The following is a 20,064-nucleotide window of genomic DNA, read 5'->3' on the forward strand; positions in this document are numbered from 1 at the left end:
GCTGGAAGAGGTGTTAGTGGGGCCAGCAGGGGGCGCTCACCCTGCAGTCTTTGTAGGTCCTAATGCCCCAGTATAGTGATACTATACTGTAAAAAGGCACCATCCTTCGAATGAGACGTAAAACCGCGGTCCTGACTCTCTGTGGCCAATCATGGCCTCCTAATAATCCCCATCTATGAATTGGCTTCATTACTCTGCTCTCCTCCCCACTGATAGCTGGTGTGTGGGGAGCGTTCTGGCGCACTATGGCTGCTGTCACAACATCCAGGTGGGGCTGCACACTGGTGGTGGTGGAGGGGAGTCCCCATTACCTGTAAAGCGCTTTGAGTGGAGTGTCCAGAAAAGCACTATATAAGTGTAAGGAATTATTATTCTCAATCACAACGTCAATTCTCAGACATGTTAATGAGTTATCCAGTGTCCACAGCCGGCCCAACCCACGGGGGTAGGCGGCGGTCAATTTCGAAATTTCGGCAGGCAGAAGGATCACGGCAGGACTACATACACCCGTCCTCGTCAGGATACATACAGGCAAAAGAATACAATGCGTTGTGTGCTGACAACTATAGAGGCTGCAAAGGAACAAGTAACAGGTTTATTCCATGCTGAAAAAAAGAAGAAAGAGAGCACAACGTTTCGGCCGTGGAGCCTTCTTCAGGTGTGAACTATAGAGAGGGTGTTTGTCCATAATGTTTACAAAGCCTTTATGAACACAAAGCAGAGGTGTAACATTCGACCCCCTCTTGACCCCGCGCCCCCCCCCCCCCCAGCCCCACGCGGGCGCCGGCACGTGCCCAGGTGCGGCAACGAAGGCGCTGTTCGACGCTCCGTCTCCGGCGGCGGGCGCGATGAGGAAACCGGCCGCTGTCCTCCGTGTGTCAGACTTCAACCAGAAGGTTACAGGCCTCCCCGCAAGACAAGTCAGCCGGTTAGGGATAATACGCGCCGGAATCACGTCCCGGCGGCGTATTAACTCGCCGTCGAAGGAGAAAAAAAAAAGTTTTAGAAACAATAAACCACATTTCGACAGGAAAACGCATTGCAATCCAGCAGCTGAATGCGTGAATGACTAGCACCAGAAATAAAAATGTTTTACCATTCAAAATATATCCGGGGAGGAACGATCAATTTCTTTCTTATATAAATTAATGTATCCGAAGTGGAAGATGAGAAACCAAAGACGCCAAACCAAATAATAATAATAATAATAATAATAATAATAATTGCTTACACTTATATAGCGCTTTTCTGGACACTCCACTCAAAGCGCTTTACCCCTCCACCACCACCAATGTGTAGCATCCACCTGGATGATGCGAATATCGATTTAGAGAATACGCCCAAATGAATTTATTACACTGACAACAGAGACAGCGGTGAAACGCCTCATAATCTCTGGAGTATGGCTGGTTTAGCAGTGATAGCTGATTTCAGACAGCTGATTTAAACTCTTAAGAAAGCTATTATAAATTCCCAGTCTAGTCAGTTTGCCATAAATTGTATATTTTAAAGCCTTTTAAAGAATCAAAATGATGGCTTTAGACAACTAACTAAAGGTGAATTTTGACAGACGCAGGATTAATCGATTTTAAATGCTGGGGGACAAAGCAGCGATGCTGCGCAGTTTTTGTCTTGGATCCTCGGTCCAGAATCCGACCTGAGGTGCCTTATGTGAGGAGCTCGCATGTTATCCCTGTTCTGGACGGGTGTCTGTAACCTGTCCCTGGTTGTAAACCCTGTCCTGGGTCGTCGGGGAATATTACCAGGAAAAAGCGTCTTTTTGGCAGCTGAGGTGATCTCAAGAGTAACTCTGTATAGGCCCAGGAGCAAGCGAGTACTGGGAGTACAGAGAAACAGAATAAATATCAAACATTTGTAAAGCATTAACAACTGATAGGCACGACACAAACAGTGGTTATATTTTAAAATGGCAAAATTGCAAAAGGATTACAGTGTTTTTACGATTACTAATTGAGAGAACGAATATTTTAGGAACAGCAGTAATTAAAACAGCTATCGAACTGATTAGATAAGATCAGTGGATTAGTTAGTTGCCGAAATCAAGCAAGCTACATACTGTAAACCGAGTTACCTGTCCTTTGAAAATTTTCTTGTTTTGTATTGGGCTTGACTGTCTGTCCCTTTCTTCTGCTTTCAATAAAGTTCGATCAAAAGAGGCGGGGTTTCCGGTATTGAAACGCCGGAAAAGCTGCATGTAAAACGTTATGTGTGTTTTATTTTCTGTTCTCTTCTATCTTTTGTACTAAAATCTCAAATTGATTTAAGCTGATCGGAAGTAGTAAATATCTGCTAAAATGCTGTCTCTTGATTTCCTCGATGATGTGCGGCGCATGAATAAACGCCAGGTAGGTTTGAAATACCGGAGTTCAGAAGCGGGTTTTTACGCTGTTTAGAACACGTCGCCTTAGAACAGTGGGCTGATGCTGTAACTTTATAAAGGAAATTGGGCTTCTTGTAGTTTAAGTGATTGAACAGATGATTTCTATTACATATTGCACCAGTGGAGCCACTGGTGGTGTTTTTCTCCTTGTGTTAAAATAGCCCAAAGTGCGTTTTAAGCCTTTTGACTTAAAGTGTCTTATTCGTTTAGGCTGGAGTGCGGAATTATATCGACGGTGTACATTTTGCAGGTGTATGTGTGATTGGGGGTGATAGAGTTGAGTAGTGCATTTTAAAAATATTTACTTAATTTCCAACATGGTTGTATAACAGTTGCCTGAAACCCTAAAAATGGTTTATTTATTGATTTGTTTTTTGTTCTACACACCGAAAAAAGAAGTCATTTTAAATACCGAAGTGTATGTGAGGTGTCGGGAGTGTTCATTAAACAGTTTGATTAGCAAGTTCAGGCACCAAGACTTCCCCTGTAGTTTGACAGCCGATGCAGTCAATTCAATACTCAATAATAATTCAGTATAATTAAGTCATACTTTGCGTTGCACGTGTATGTGTGCGCATATTTTAAAACTTAGTTAATACCATTTACTACTATTTTAGTATGATGTAGGGCAATGGGTCTCAAGGTCTGATCATGAGGTAGCCGTCTCTGCTGGTTTTTGTGCCAACTGGGCTCTTAATCATAAAATAACGTCACTTTATTAGCCCTGTACAATTTCTTGCATTAGGAATTCGTCTTTTCGCATACCCCAGCTTGCTCTCCATGGGACACAGACCCACAGGGAGAGAAGTTTGGGGTCAGAGCGCAGGGTCAGCCATTTATACGGCGCCCCTGGAGCAGTTGGGGTTAAGGGCCTTGCTCAGGGGCCCAACGGAGTAGGATGCTGGCCACAGGATACGAACCGGCCACCTTCCAGCCACAGGCGCAGATCCTTAGCCACAGAGCCACCTCCGCTTAGCACCGCTCACAAGTGCTAATTGGTGACTGTAACTGATCTGCTTAGAATGATGCAGTCTCTCGGTGTTTTCTCATTTTAAAAATGACTCCCTTATTTCTGGTTCAGCAGCTCTTAACAGGTGATCAGTTGATAATGAATATACACGTGGGAGTGACATCAAGAGTCAGTGTTTGTCCTTCTGCTTAAGCCTAGCTGGTTATATTTCAGCTACAACACATGCATGCAGCTATTCTGAAACCGGCACATAAGCATTTAAAAAGAGGAATCAAATGGAATATTGAAATCGGTTAGCACTGGTGATTAAGGGTCTAATTGAAACGGAAACCATTGGGGCTGGAGATTCAGTTACATCTGGTTTTAAGTCCATCCTGGATGCTTAATTACCATATTTTTTTTCTACTGGTGCTTTTGTCTGTTCTGAAATTAATGATCTCGATGCTGCAAGTACACCAGCTCTTGTTGTATTATTGCCCTCCTTTGTGATGAATAACCTTCTCCATTTGTTTATTCCCTTATTGTACCAGGTAAGTTAATTGCAAACATAATTCTCTTTTATAGGAATGACTTGGAGATCTGTTTTGTAAAGCAGAGCAAATACCCCAAAAACAAAACATTTAAGATATAAAATAATTTTCTGGTTTAGTGTTGTTTAATCTGTTGTATGTAGTTAAATAAGCATGACTCTTATTTTGTCTAATGCGTTTATTTGCTGAATTTATTTGTACATTACTTAAATGTTTTTTAATGTTAAATCTTAAACAGAAATAGTAACTTTTTTCATTCTGTTTTCAACTTTCAGCTCTACTACCAGGTACTGAACTTTGGTATGATTGTTTCTTCAGCACTGATGATCTGGAAAGGCTTGATGGTAGTCACAGGCAGTGAAAGTCCTATTGTGGTTGTACTCAGGTAGGTGGTGGAATCCTTCACTGGGTGATATCCTACTATGCTTTTATGTGGACCAGTGTAAAAAGATGAATTAATTAAATTAAACATTTTATAATGTGAACATTTAACTTTTTCCAGTCTTATATGAGATAATGCTGCAAGTATCAGTGGCTTCAGTTAGGCTAATACACTGCCTGGCATGGCAAAACAATAACATGTTATTTTTCTCTGAATTTTGAATAAATTTCCAATGTTTTGTGTACGGATGCGCACCAGGTTTGTATCTCTCCATGTACAGTGCTAGTCATGTATTATATTGCTGTGTGGGAAATCAAACAGCTTGTGTAAATGGACTGCCTATCAGAATTGGCTGGTTATTGAAATAGAATTCCATACAGCTGCCTTTCATTTGAGTTTACTTATGGTCTTGCCGAGAAAACCACTCAACAACTTGAAATTGTTTTTACTGCAGGTTCTGCTGTTTGTATAAAATGAGAAGATGCAAGAAGGTTATAAACCCACTTTCTTGTTTGTTATTCACTCATGCCATATCTGTATCCAGATGCAATGCTGAGATTGTTTTGAGTGTTGTGTCATTGTCGTTGCTTGTAGTGGGAGTATGGAGCCAGCGTTCCACAGGGGAGATCTACTCTTCCTGACCAACAGAGTAGAAGATCCCATCAGAGTTGGTGAAATTGTGGTCTTCAGGATAGAGGGAAGAGAGATTCCTATAGTACACAGAGTTCTTAAAATCCACGAAAAGTAAGTTGTACATTTTATCTGAACATCTTAAAACAATTTGCTGTGTGATCAGTGATCACCCTTTATGGTGAGACGTGGAAAACTCCGATCCACACTACAAAACAGATGGTAACATTTATTAAAATGGTTTTATAAATCCATTTAGTTTAATATTGATGCTAAAGCTGAGTAGATAATATTTACATTTCAAAGCCTTTATGGAGAGATTTTTGTTGATCTTCTACAATCACTGACAAAATGTTGTTAAATACAGAAATGCAAGGAGAATTTTGTTGTCTATGTCAATACATGGAAAAATCGTGTTTAATATTTTTTTAAATGGGTTGTCACCAAATCACACATGGTCATCTTGATCTTTGCTGGTGTTAGTATATCAAGTCTGACAGCAATGTCTCAGCATGCAGCCCTTCTGGTCCTCTTCACTGTTTGTCATACCTTAATGAGTATTTATATAAAGCATCTCTTCACTAATTAAGGAGACACTTACAAATTCTGCAGTGGGTTGGAAAACCTGCAGGTTGACTACCCAGGTAATTGGCTTTTGCATTACTTTCTTATAACTCATTTTGTGATGGGTGGCTGTTTGTTTGACTCACTTTTAAAATCTTAAACACTTCCATAAATAAAGGGAATGTATACATTTTTTGTCTTATGTGAATCACAAAATAAGGATTTTTTAGAATGAACTTTATATGGGTCTGTCCAGTTAGTATACTTAAATGAATCATTCTAACTGAAATCCCTGTATTGGCACACCTGTTTTTTCATCTTTTACATTTTCATCAATATGGTGTTATATTTCTGTTCCTTAGAGAAAACGGAGACATTAAGTTCTTGACCAAAGGTGATAACAATGCAGTGGATGACAGAGGACTGTACAAGCAGGGGCAGCACTGGCTGGAGAAGAAAGATGTTGTGGGTCGAGCCAGAGGGTAAGCCTTTCAACTGCTTTATAAAGCAGCTTCATGGTCACATGCTTAACACTGATCCTGTGCTTCTTTCACAAAACATTTAGGTTGTCATGTCAATAGGAAATTTTAATTTATTATATTATACTGGCGAATATTTCACCAGAAAGTTTTTAAGATTAAATCTGCACTTTCTGTCACTTGAGGTAAAGAGGGCTTTTCCTCTTAAAAGGAAGTGCTATCTTATGTGGCATAAGATATAGCACCACAATGAGGTAGCCTATTTTATCTTTGGAAGCAATAATAGTTTTAAAATGCCTCTTTTAAGGATGATTAGATGTCTTTGGCTTTCTATAAAATGAAGAAGAAAACAGTTCAGCAGAGTGACTGTTGATGGTATCATGCAAGTTGATGGTTTAATGCAAGTCAATTAAAATCAATGCCGTTTACATTTTTTTTTTAGTTTTGTGCCATACATAGGAATTGTTACCATCCTCATGAATGATTACCCAAAATTCAAGGTAGGCACTTCAGTGGTTTTTTGCTTGTGTTATGTGCTAAATAATTATCTAGTAGATGTGATTGCACCTGGCCTCTGAATGCTTGTTTTGTTTTTACTTAGTATGCGGTTTTATTCCTCCTGGGTCTCTTCGTATTGGTCCACCGGGAATGAGGAGCCTGCCATCAAGGGAGCTGCTGCCGGGCTTATTACAGACACATCGCCAGTGTTAGAAAGAGATTTGGTGTAATGTACAAATTCAGTTTACTATTGGAAATCCTACAGCTGTATTCGGAGTCAAAGACTGCTTTTCTACTCAAGCCTTACCAGGCAGCGGTATCCAACCTAAACTCCAAGCTCTACAAGTCATTTGCTTTGTCGTCCTGGGGCGAAACTTTGGTCTTAATTAAGATATGCTCTGTAATTTTTACACATTTGCTGCCTTTTGCCAACCCCAGTTGCATTTTTGGCCATTTTCTTTTTTTCATATATGTTAGGAACCAACTTGTCTGTCATACGTTTTTAAATTTAGTCATGTAAGTTTTTTATATTTAAAACATCAGCAGCAGCTTAAACTGATGTAGCATCAGTGCCCATGCACATATAGTTGAACATAATACTGAGCTCTGAAGACCGGCTTTGGAGTTAGTCAAAATTCAGCCGCCTTTAGCCTCTGAAAACACTGCAAGGAAGTGTAATGTCCCAAGGTTATCAGATGCCTAATTTGTGAAAACAAAAATAAAAGAATTTCCATTTTCTCTGAATCTAGCCTATTTTTTCCACTTTCATTTTGCTATGAAACTGTTTAACTTACACAAGTGATAAAATATAAATGTTACCTGTTAATAAAGTAATTTGCTTACTTGTAAGTTCCATATTTCCTATTCCTTAGGATATATAAAATGTGCTGTTTATCAGCCATGTAAGTTATGGTGATTTTCCTTAGCTGCCGAAAGCATGTGTAATTAGCTTATTTTGGCTTTGAAAGCAAATACTTTCTATGCAACAATTCTGTACATTTCATAGCAAAATTACATACTGTACGTGTTTGGTTTGGCAAATCCTTTAAACAAGTGTTCTTATTCCCACCATGTGGATGCTGTTTTAGTTCTTGTCCTAGTTTGAAATTTATTCTACAATACAAGTAAAAAAAAAAAAGAGCAGGTTGTGTGACCCATCTAGCTGTTGGCTAAAATCCTTATTATGATAGCTTAACTTGTTAAAGATTTCACAAATCTCATTGGCATTGCTGTTTTAGTGAGAGGAAGTATGTGAGACATACAGTATATGATTTTATCCTTCAAGGACCATACGGTAATGAGTCTGCATTACTGGAATTGTTACACCACCTGAAGCCTGGAATAATTGTGGAATATTTTAAAACCTTTACTTCTTAAAAAAAGGAATTGGCTTTAGGAGGCTAAAATGGGAACCTGTGGTGGCACTGCTTAGTCTAATCTGGGAGAAGAGCAACTTCTATGGGAGCCTGGAGTTTGAAATCTAGCTGACATGACCAACAGAACTGGTAGATGACCACAGCTTCAGAGTCCATTTGGGTGATATCCCTGATGTGGATGTGTCTGCCCTCCCATTTGATATGTAAAATTGTCTGCAAGCAGTGTTGATGACATATTTCAAGTCCTAATAAGTGTCCTCTGTATGTTGCTTATGTTTCAGCCTCATACACTAGAGAATAAATAAACAGCTCCTTGATCATGGATGATTGGAGGTTTATATACTTGAGGGTCGTTGTAAAAGATAAAGAAGTCCATTTGTGCGGTTTCAAATCGTGATTGTTTTGGGTAACCTCCAGATCTTTCTTGTGCTTTATACCGATTGAACACCCTCTCCTCCTATAGCACATTGAACAAATGGAAAATGCACCCTTTATTGATTGTTACATCCTCTTTTATCCATTCCCTTTTTGGTTCTATTAAGGACTGTAGTTCTACAAATACATTACTGTCCTTTAATATTTTGCAGCAGATGTGCTTTTTAATAGAGATTAAGTCATTGAAATAATACTTTCTATAAGTGGCATGGTTGAGCTATTGCCTCCTAACTCCGGGATCCCTCTGGTTACCTGGATTCAAATCTTGGTGAGATCAAGTGTGAAATCTGATGAGAGAGACGTACTGTATACCTCCAGGAGTGTTAGAAGGGCCTTGTAGTACTGCTAGTATAGGAGCATATACATTCAATACAAAATGAATAGTTCAAATATGTCACTGTGTGGAGTTTTTAAGTGTTCAGGTTAATTGGTATCTATCTGTAAATTCTCTCCCCCCATCCTATCCACAGTGTAATCCTGGCTTGTGTTGGGCTAATCTTCAGATCATCATAAAATAGCACAGTGTTACAAGACCAGGAATTGTAGACTGGAGCAATATCAGCCTGTGTCTTAGTTAACAGCTTTATGAATGTAGGCCTTGAACTCATTCATAATCTACAGTTATGTTCCTAGATCTGTTATGCTTTTGTTTCATGGCTACATATTGTAAACAGACAATACATCAAACACTATTGTTTATTGACAACTAAAAAGCTGTGGTGATGATAATCTGTTGATAAGGTTCAGTAGAATTTGAGGATTCGTTTGATAGAAAAAAAAGTATATAAAACCATACAGTAAGCAGCAGAGAACGACGTGTTCCTTGAGTACACGTTACTCTCCAGTGACAAGATTAATAACAGATTAGTCGAGGCACAGCAGGAGATTCTAGGTGTTGAATAATTTAAGATGTACCAAGAGTAAATAAGATTAACAGCATCCACAACATTAAATGTGCTACATTTAAAAACAATAACTTAATGTTTTTCCTTGTTATTGGTAGGATAAGCTAGTGATAACTGCAGGAAATTGCAATGGAAACTTTGAAAATTGTTTTTAACTTTCTTAATTTTTTTTTCATCATTTTATCAGAGACAGAACAACAAAGGCTGATTTTGCAGAGTGCAGAATGACTTTGCAAATTAAAATGTTTTCCTGTCACTTTTTAGCATTTCTCCTTAAATTCTCAGAAGCTTGCAATCTTTTACAGAAAAATACAGTTTCAAACCACAGTGATGAAAACTGAGTGCACCTGAAACAATGACATAATTCGTGTAATAGATAACCGTCTTCCCTAGCGGATGCTAGTGTCTTGAAAATAATAAACCTTTAGAAGAAGAAAACATGAAATATACAGATAGCCTTGCTTGCTTTGTAAGGCACACATGCCATTGTCATCAAATATCATTTGCATATTTTATCAACATTTTCTTTCCTTTTCTACCTTCATACTTTAAAAAGCTCCAAATAGATATCCGTGTATGCATTAACATTTGTGCGATAAAGAGTGTTTATTAATATTAGTTAATGATTTGACTGACATTTTTATCTAAAGCAACTTCCATTTGCACTAATATTTACAGCTTTGTATTTTTCTCCAGCAATGTGCCTAAGATTTGGACCCTCAGTCTTTAACACAAGCGTCAATAGGGCTAACCACTACAACATAGCACAGTAGTAACATGTGCCTTTGTACAATATTGACAGTAGCACTGAAGGAAGTGGTGTGCGGAGCTGTCTAGGCATTGATTGGGTTATAGCACCTCAGGCTGCAATCTATGTAGCAGCTATTGATTGCTAAATTTGACACAGTGCTGTGAAAAAGTAAGTACACCCCTTGAAAAGGTGTGTGTTTTTCCAACATATTTGCATGTATGGATATTTGATCTTCATTTCAACAATATTGATAGATAAAGGTGATCTAATTTAACAAATAACAATGAAAATTATTCTTTGCAATCATTTATTCAACAAAAAAAGTCAGAAATGCAATTGTCTGCTGTGGAAAAAATAAGTACGCCACCTACTGTAGCTTCAATAGCTGTTGTTGCCCGTTTTGGCAGAAATCACTTGTGGGCGTTTCTTGTAATTGTCTATCAGTCTCCTACATCGACTTGGAGAAATTTTTGCCCACTCTTCTTTACAGAACTCCTTCAACTGTGTGATGTTTGAGGGCTTTCTTGCATGTACTGCCCGCTTCAAGTCCCCCCCACAGCATTTCTGTGGGGTTAAGATCTGGCCTTTGACTTGGCCATTCAGTAACCCTCCATTTCTTCTTTTTGAGCCATTCTTTTGTAGATTTGCTTGATTTGGGTCACAGTTCAGCTTCAGCTTTTTGACAGATGGCCTCACATTCTCCTCAAGTACTCTCTGGTACAATGTGGAATCCATGGTTGACTCTATGATGGCAAGCTGCCCAGGCCCTGAGGCAGAATAGCAGCCCCAAACCACAATGCTTCCACCACCATGCTTTACAGTTGGTATGAGGTTCTTTTGGTCAAAGACAGTTTTTGGTTTTCATCAAACATGAGATCTGGCATTGTGGCCAAACAGCTCTACCTTTGTCCCATCCGCCCAGAGCACATTGCCTGGATAGATTGCCAGTGGTTTGAAATTTTCTCCAATTGTAGATGATCCATCGGGCAGATGAGTGATTGACTACAAATTGCTATGAGTCTGGGAAGGCTTTTTAAACCCTTCCCAGACTCATAGGTCCAACATCATTTATTTGTTCTGAGGGCCTGAGAGAGCTCTTTTGATCTAGGCATGATGTAGCCTCACACCTCAATTGCTTAAAAAACCAAACCAGATCACAGGTTTGTGATGTTTATATAAGGCAGTGCCCTCCAAGTTACTCTCTAGTGATGTTCTAATCATTTGCACCTGTTTTTGTGCTCCTGATTCTAATTTTAGGCATTTGATGCAATGATAAAAGTAGGGGTGTACTAACTTTTTCTGCACAAGGAAATTGCATTTCTGTTGATTTAAATAGTACAAATGAGTGCAAAATGTGATTTGTCAATGTGATTTTTTAAACTCTGATCACCTTTATCTATCAGTATTGTTGAAATGACGATCAAATATCCTTTTGTCCAAAAATGTGAAAAAAGATAAACCTTTTCATGGGGTGTACTTACTTTTTCACACCACTGTAGCGCCAACAAGACCCAGTGCTATAATGAACTGCAAACCTGGATAGGGCCAGTGCTTTAGTAAATTCTGTTTTCTTTCCCGGGACTATGTATAATCTTCAGGTTGCTTGGTTGCCTTTTCTGTTTTGGTTGTTTTTCTTTAAACATAAAAAGAATAAGTGGAGAAATAATTTGAGAAGTGTGAAAAAAATGAATGGTTTTGTCTCCAAGCAGTGAAAGGAACATATGCAGTATCTTTACATAGAAATTTACAATCTTTGAGTGCTTTCCAGTCGTATATGTAGTGATTCAGTTTGTCATATTTTCCTTATTGTCACACAGCACACAAAGGTGTTCTCCCTGAAGGTACAAGAACTGACAGGGTTCTTGTACCTTCAAGATGATGTTTTTTCTCCTTTCTGTGAATTATCTTACCTTCTTGTTTTTTTGTTTCAATATCAGGATCATTTACCAACACATCTACCAATTAACTTGGGGAGTCCAGTCATTACTGAATTACCCTGAGATGATCTGATCTTCTTATCTTAACAATATTCATAAATTCATTTAATCACAATGCTAGCCTGTCATCTATCCTTTATCAGAAAGCCACTAATTCCTCTGAGGGATTTTGGAAGCCAGGAGCATAATCCAAAAGCACAGGAGACAGGACTATACTCTGAATGGGATACCACTATAATATACAATATGTAGTTCAATATTTGCTGTTTTTTGTGTAAAATATATGTATCCACTATTTTCTCCTTTGTTAAGTGCATGCATGAATGTTACCAAGGAGAAGACAAAATATCGGCGAAATGAAAGTAAAACAATTCACCTTTTAGATTCGATTGACCTGATAACATATTGCACCCATTTAACTTATCTTCAAATTTCAGATATTCCACGTAACATTCTGAACTGTAGATGCACACATCCTGGAGTTTGCTGATAGAAAACACCAATAATCTGTATGGGTTCTGTTTTTGTTAAATATGTCTCAAAGCTGGCATGATATCTTTATGTTGTAATCTCTTGGTGACTTGGTGTCTCCAGTCTACTGAAATATAATGCAAGCTGATGTTCCTCAGGGTTGAAACGTGAAAAAGCAATCACTCTTTGGCACTCTGTTCGGTACTTGATCACCTGGTGAAATGCTTCTATTTGAAAACATGTATTGACCAATATGTATTGATCAGCTATTGTTATATTTAAACAGTTCAAAACAGAAACACTGAAAAAGATACATTTGATCTTCCGACGTTAATTTATTCTTTGTGACCTTAAAAGAGCTGGACTCATACTTAGTGACAATATGAGCCCTGAAGAAAGATGTGTCTGATTGTATTGGCTTGTTAACTCTGCTTCACTTGCAAATTACCATTGCTTTCTGTAAACATAATATTGCCTCCAAGAAAATTACTGTTTGGTTTAGTATTATTCCTCTTTAAATGGCTGTATTTATTTAATTGTTTTGCAATGTTGGCACAGCACAGCTACCCAGCATACGCGAGACTTTGTAATCTATTCTGATTTTAAATTACAATTTGAAATGTGGGCATCTACTCAATATATAGGACAATTCCTCTTAGTGCTTTTATTTTTCAATTAATAAGTGCTGTGGAAAAAATACAGCACACAATATTTATATGTACAAAAGTGGATAGATTATACTGTATAAATACCAAAGCATTTGTCCAAGACAGCTCCAAATAAAGGAGCACATTGGAGAGAGAAAATTAAGAAAAAATGTCATCAAGAGCATGATCACAAAGGTCATGGATGGAGCTGCAGAATGCAAAGCTGTTGCTAACGAAGCCTATTTTTAGCACTGAGACATGAAGGAAATGAGCAGTGACAGGGAGAACTCTGATTTACAGCTTCAGTGTTTCAGTGACAGTCGGCAGGTTTTCCTCATAAATCCAATTAGCAGAAAGGCTACACAGGATGACTTATTCTCTGCAGCCGGCCATGAGTGTGTGCTGCAGCACTGAGGCACTGAGACACACCGGGGCTTCACGGGGAGAAATCTAACACATGAGACACCACTGATAACTTGTCGCTCAGGGGAGACAGCAGCGCCTCCTGTGGTGAAGAATCTCGGGGGGGTGGGGGGCATGTGCTGTGGCTGGTAATGGATTGCATTTTCAGTTTGAATCCCTGGGCCCCTGTTGTCTGAGCCTCTCACTGCTGCTCCTCTGTCAGGCACTGTGGATTTCCCTGGAGTCGTCTTGGATGTTTGGAAATTCTCATCTGCATGGGATTCTCCTCTTTCAGTGTGATATTGCTTCACAAAAAATTCACAATCAACTCCATATGTTCTCTCCCAGAAAGGATTAAGGTTCAGTTTAGGCGGTTCGTTCAAAAGCCGGTTGTAGTGAAACACATCAGCCTGTAGCCCTTGGTAAGTGACAATCCCAGGGGGGAGTTTTGCAGGTTTTCTTGGGCTGGTAATAGGAAGTTCACACCTAAGTGAATGAGACACATTTTTTTTTTTCTGAGGGATTACTGGAGCTAGTTTGGTGGAGATGACAGGACCACTGAACCCGATAATCTACTACAGACCATCTACAGCGCTGTTTTTGACTTTTTTATTCAGGGCTAAAAGCACTCTGGCACATACACTGGAGAAGTGAAGTATGACCCCAGTCCCGTACTGCAGTCAGTGTGTTTTGAAGCACTTAAGTGCCAGTTTACACCTTAAAATGAAATGCTTCTTCTTCATAAAGTTAAAAATTGCAGGCAACATCAAGCCAGTGTAACTTATTCTCGTTTGTGTTGGCTAGAACGTCTCATTCTCTCACATTTTCATTGCTACCTTAACCTGCTATGTTAATATTTTTTTATGGCTGTGCTGGGCAAAGCAGAGTGGCTGTAAATAATATGAGCGGAGCTTCACAGGCAGATAATAGCCTGTCAAGAAGGTATCAATACAAGATAAACAGTTTATCGTGCAATTACATTTCTCTTTGGGCATGTTGCATTCTGGCTAAACTAAATCCCTTCTCTTCTTTCTGGGGCACAAACCCTTAAATATATAGAATATTTTAAGAAGAAACTGATATGACCGGAAACAGGCAAATGGAATTTCTTGTGGTGGTGTTGGAAGAGATTTGTGATAAGAACACAGTAAAAATAGGCCAAGTTATTAACTTATTTGTTCCTAAGTTTAAACATTTTCTACATGTACAATGAATGACAAGTAAAACATTTGATTGAGGAAAACTAGTAGGATGTTCAAAGGTCCAGAGATGGCATATAGAGGCAACGGGCAGCTCTATTACATTTTAATCAAATAACGTGATACTGTCTGACTTAATTACTGTAGGTCTAAGAAGAAAGGATGTGGCTTGTGCGGAATGATATTTAACACTCCCTTTGTGCCACTTCGCAGTCTGCTTGGTGAGAAACACCAATGCCTTCACATGTTCGCGCGATTAGTCTGCCGAGACTAAGTGTTAATGGAGAAATACCTTCAGTCCCCACTAACCAATGAATCAAATTGTGTTGAAACAACATAAAAGCTTTTACTTTCTGTACCTGAACATGTTTCCGTTAACGCCAACCCGTGCTAAACCGTTATTGCATTCAGGAAACACGTTTGTGCATTGTTTTTAATTTCACACAGGATCACTGTCTTACCCTGATGTACAGAGAGTGGGATTTTGTTTTAGTGTCACACTACAGGAACGTATTTGTAGTTGCAGTTTTTTTATTAGGCGGTAGTGGGTTCCAATGAAATTCTGGAGAGCTGCGTTTCCTTTGAGCTGCACTGCTTGCTGAGCGTTGTATATGCTTCAGACCAGTGACCTCTTTGTTTCATTTATTTCATATACAGATCCGCCATAAAAGTAACAATAAGTAATAGAATAGATCACCCCCATTGCATCTGCTCACGTTTCCTCTATACTTAGGATTTTGAAAACGCAGATCTGTTTCTGCTAGCAGTGTTGATGTTTGCCGTATTAGAAGTACTAATACTTGTATTTATTCCTTAAAAATTGCCTTAGTTTCATATTTCCTTTATCGACTCAGCCCGGAGTGCTTTCACAATCTGATACATCTTCACAACCAAGCGTCTTAGATTCCTTTCTTACATTTCCATTAAATCAGGACACATTCGCTTGTTCAGAGGGATCTAACAAGTGCTACTGCGCGAAAGCGTGACCAGGTGCAGTCTGGAGTCGGCACGGGCGAGGAAAGGGTTAAACGGATCAAGACCACTAGTTTTGTGTAGTAGCCCAGCTCGGCACGCGAGTAAAAAGTCACCCCTTTCTTATTCATCTGAAACAAAGCCCTCCCATTGGGGGGGTATATAAGTCGAAGAGTGGCGAGCACCAAGATGAGGCGGTGGAGTACGAAGGAAGAAGAGCTCGACCTCTGCACAATCCGTTTCCGAGACAGAAGCAGTCGGGACGCCATCCATAAGAAACTGGTAGCGATCAGATAGACATTTCTCCCACTCGTGGCGTTTTCCGAGGAGAGATGGCTGAAGTTACGGTGAACAGAATCTGTCAACTGGGGGTCTTAACGTACCTGCTGCTGTTTTCCTATGTTTCCCTGACTACTTCAGTGAGCCTCGATCTAACCGAACTCAGAAATAAAGTTGCCAAGATCAAAGTTAACCCACGGGGGAATCTGTGGGCAACAGGTTGGTTATTACTATTTTTCTTTTAAGTCAACTGCCTGTCCATATTTTTCTTCAGTTGATGTCTTTCCTCCAAGCGTCTCTAAGATGTTTTTGATGTTGGTAGTACTATATACAGTATGCATATTTTATACACTTGCTCTTTTTAAACATGTATATCTTTAGGGATATATTATTCATTGTTATCAACCGGTATATTAATATTATACGAATTTATATGAGTCGGTAAGTTTCCTCTCTGATTTAAATTTCAGGAGACTGGCTTTTTTTTTTAATCGTGTGGCAGTTTCAGAAGCCCTCATTGTATTACTTCGAAGTTAGCTCTCAGTCTGCATCGTAAGAAATCCGTGCTTGCACAGACTTAAAAACCCAGTGCAGTCTTGCTTGAACAGGATAGATTCGATGGTGATTTTGATGCTAAAATCGCGGGAGCCGTAATGCGCTGCACAACGGTAGTTGTGGGAATGTGTATGTCACCAATGTTTAATCCTAACATTAAACCCTTAGGGCACTTCATGGGTAAAAAGAGCGTTCTGGACAGTCCGCTGCTGGAGCCGCCGGATGTGCCCGCTGTGAGCTCGATCCGAGTGGCGCTGAACCCGGAGAGTGCCCAGGACATGAGGGAGCTGATCACTCAGGAGGTGCTGAAAATCGCGCTGCAGACTCAGCTGCAGGACTCGCGGGGGAGAACGGATTCTAATGACCAGGTGAAGCAGCGAACAAATGAATGAAAAACGAATGCTGGCTGGACACACCTAGCTAAAGCCAGGTTGCGCCTCTCTCACTTCGTCAAGAGAGGCGGAGATGAGAGCGCGAAAGTATAGAGAGCCAACAAGGGGGGGACTAGGAGTGCAGAGAGAGGGTTCGACACACCGTCGTCGTAAAACGTTTAGCGACTTTCACGGTACACTTTCGCACCAACGTGAAAAAAGAGGCGCCTCATTAATGGGGGTCAAAATGAAACTGGCGTTATATTGAATGGATAGATCTTCCACCGTTTCTGTGAGGTACCCTTGGGAAACCTAGTGAAAGATATCAACGGATACAACATCAAATGTGGTATCTTGGAGTGAAATAGCCTGAAAGTTTGTGGAGCTCTTAAAAAACAGTGAGTGAATCACAGATAGCCTAAAGATAGGACGTGCTGTAAGGTGCAATCTACAAAATCTCACTTCACAGAGTCAGCAGCCATTTACGTTCAAGTGCTAAAAATAAATTTCAGAAGAGGGAGAATGCCGTTTCATGCTGAATAAACAATAGCTCAGTTTTTCTTTCGATAGGAATTTGTTTTCTTGACAAGGAACGTCGAATAGAAATAGTTATTGTGTCACTGCTTGTCGATTTTCATCCTTATCTTGTGCCTGCGTAGACATATGCTTTCGACGCTGTTTATGCGTTCAGTGTTGCAGTGTTGCGTTCATGTAGATTCACTTCAGTTGAGTGAACACACATTCTCCAATGCTTCTTTCAATGCATCTTGTAAAGAGAAGCCATACAGAGAGAAAATTACTTTTAATTCACATCTTTCATTGCCGTGCTTTAAATATGATGAAACTGTGCAATTGCTGTTTTGTTTGACTGTAAAATCATGTATCATTACAGGAGACTGGCTTGTTAATGAAGATATTAGAAAACTACATTCAGAACAACAGAAAATGATAAAGACTCCACCTCCAGTCCCGATGGTTATAAATATGGGCCCGTGCAGCAAATATTTGTACATGGGTTTAAGGACTGACAGCAGATATCTCCAAAGGTTTTCATTTACAAGTGGGTAACAGGTTCGCCAAATGTTTTCTTTGTAATTTATTGTAACAGCTACTTCTATTTTTATTTATGATTACTGTAATATTGTTCAGATTTATCATCTATGTATTAAAAAGGGGGATGCAAGTTATACCTGTATATTTTTCTGACCTTTTTTGCATTACTGTAGATGTTAAGAGCTATTTATTTGAATAAAGACACAATGATTTGCAGAGAAGGAGTGCCACCCATGCTTACAGATACTGTTATCCATTGTGGAGAGAGAAAGGAGAAATGGCTGTCTAAAACAGTCTGTCTTTTACATTTTATAGCTAAAACAAATGCAGCCATTTTAAAAGCAAACAACTGAAGACAGCTTTCTTTTGCATCCGATATTTGCATTCAGTTTTACAAATGAGGTAAGCCTTACATCTAGTCCAGCAAAAATTATTCTTTAAAACTCTGGAAAAAATCCAGAATCCGCAGGTGAAAAACATGGAAATTGCTGTCAGGAAAGCTGACTGGTGACGACTTTTTGCTCTACATGTGAAATGTCAGTCTCACTGAATCTACAAGGCTAATGCCTAAAGCAGCCCCCAGAATAATATTTTAAATACATACAATTGGAAATGCTAACTATCCAACATATGAATATTTAATCTCACTGTGCATTCAGAATTGTACAGGAAAATATTGCAGAGCTCATTAGTGCTATAGATACCATGCAAAATTTATATTTTATGCATTAAGTACTCTTGATTTTGTAACAAGAATTAGACTAATGTACAGTATGCTAAACCTAAACCACTCATCTTCTTTAACTTAATCTATCAAAAGCTTAGCAAAGACTTTCATTTTGCCCTTTTCTTTAAATACACAATGAAAAGGTGATCTTGTACCTGCATTACTATTAAGCCTCTTGCTAGAAACCAATTTAGATGTATGTCTCCAGTTGCAAGGCTGTATCTACTGCAATAGTTAAATATGGGTTTTAATGAGTTACTGTAGCTGAACTCTTTGTGTAGTTTAATGAGCTACTTGCATTAGCATGACTTTTGCTCTTCTTTTCAATCCAGGAAATCTGTATCTGTGATGTGGAGTTGACAGGATCTTTCAAAACACTGTATTAGAACTAAACCAAACTACCTCAGCCTGGAAAGAAGTAAAAAAACAACAACAAATAACCAGTCCTCCTGCATTGGTTGAGAATGACAACAACACACTATTAATCTACTCCCACGTTCTTAAAGAAGAAGGGTTCAGTATACTGTATATTACACATCTGAACTATAAAAGAAGGTCAATTCTCTCCCTAAGCTCAGGTCATTCCAGATCTAGATTGTACCAGAATATGATTAACCTAAACATTACACATTTGAACAAGCAGAAAACAAAAACTTGTGCTTAATGTTCCCTTTTTAAAGAATATCTTTGGTGACCTGAATATGTCTTCACTCAGCTTTCAAATCCGCATCTTCTATGCCCCATTTGTTTCTTTTCTCCTTCACATATTGACAAGTATGAATTCTTCATTCCCATCAGAGGTTTAACATCTTCCGTCGATTCTCCCCAGTCTCCCCAGTCCCAGTTATCAGCTGTCTTTTAAAGACAGTCCTTTTAAACGATTCCCTTTTGCCATTGGTTTAATGATGGAGCGCTTCTCTCAGCACTTTCAGCATTGTAATTCTGGAGATGCAAATGAATCTCTCTAGAGACAACCCTGCTGGATTAGGCCACTAAAATATTAATTAAAGAGATAGGATTTTTCTTCTTTTTAAGTAGCTGAGCTCAGATTATTTCCGTGAAAAACAAACAACAAGTCAAACAAACTTAAATGCTAGATTTTTAAAAATTCTCAGTTAAAATCATGATTATGATTATGACCACAGAGACAGTGATTTGTCCAATCTAGAAAAAAATAATGAACACATAGACCACACGTAAGTAAATATAATTAACTCCTTTTTTTCTAGGAAGTCAAATCATTGACTCTATAGTAACATAAAGAATGTGCAAATCCTGAGGATCATCTAAAATGCCAAGATAACAACTTTTTAGATAAAAAGTACACTGGTGCCTTTTACATTTTATATCTAGAACAAATGCAGCAATTTTAAAAGCAAATAACTGAAGACTGTTTTTCTTTGTCATACTATGTCATTCGAAATGTATTTATTCAATTTTGTACATGCTTAAATGTTTGCATCTGACATTTGCATTTGGTTTTACAAATGAGCTAAGCCATACAAATAGTGCAGTAAAAATCATTCTTTA

General features: G+C 38.8%; 2 protein-coding genes across 3 annotated transcripts; both read left to right on the top strand.

The window, feature by feature from the left end:
• The first annotated feature begins 2,170 nt into the window (after nucleotides 1-2,170).
• Nucleotides 2,171-7,195, top strand: sec11a (SEC11 homolog A, signal peptidase complex subunit). 2 transcript variants are annotated; one of them, XM_088921189.1, is made up of 6 exons: nucleotides 2,171-2,366; nucleotides 4,177-4,286; nucleotides 4,878-5,027; nucleotides 5,840-5,959; nucleotides 6,399-6,456; nucleotides 6,558-7,195. In XM_088921189.1, exons 1-6 carry the CDS (start codon nucleotides 2,316-2,318, stop codon nucleotides 6,606-6,608), a joined length of 540 nt encoding a protein of 179 aa, XP_088777315.1. In that variant the 5' UTR covers nucleotides 2,171-2,315; the 3' UTR covers nucleotides 6,609-7,195. The 2 variants fall into 2 exon arrangements, with proteins under 2 accessions (XP_088777315.1, XP_088777316.1); XM_088921190.1 differs by having other exon boundaries at nucleotides 2,228-2,366; nucleotides 4,220-4,286.
• An 8,663-nt stretch (nucleotides 7,196-15,858) lies between these two features.
• On the top strand, nucleotides 15,859-17,818 carry nmba (neuromedin Ba). The gene is made up of 3 exons (XM_088922286.1): nucleotides 15,859-16,047; nucleotides 16,552-16,751; nucleotides 17,647-17,818. The coding sequence occupies exons 1-3, from the start codon at nucleotides 15,882-15,884 to the stop codon at nucleotides 17,701-17,703; spliced, it is 423 nt and encodes a 140-aa protein (XP_088778412.1). The 5' UTR covers nucleotides 15,859-15,881; the 3' UTR covers nucleotides 17,704-17,818.
• Nucleotides 17,819-20,064: the final 2,246 nt, after the last annotated feature.

Source organism: Atractosteus spatula, chromosome 7 (genome assembly GCF_055471065.1).
Source record: "Atractosteus spatula isolate fAtrSpa1 chromosome 7, fAtrSpa1.hap1, whole genome shotgun sequence".
In the NCBI taxonomy this organism is placed as follows: Eukaryota; Metazoa; Chordata; class Actinopteri; order Semionotiformes; family Lepisosteidae; genus Atractosteus; species Atractosteus spatula.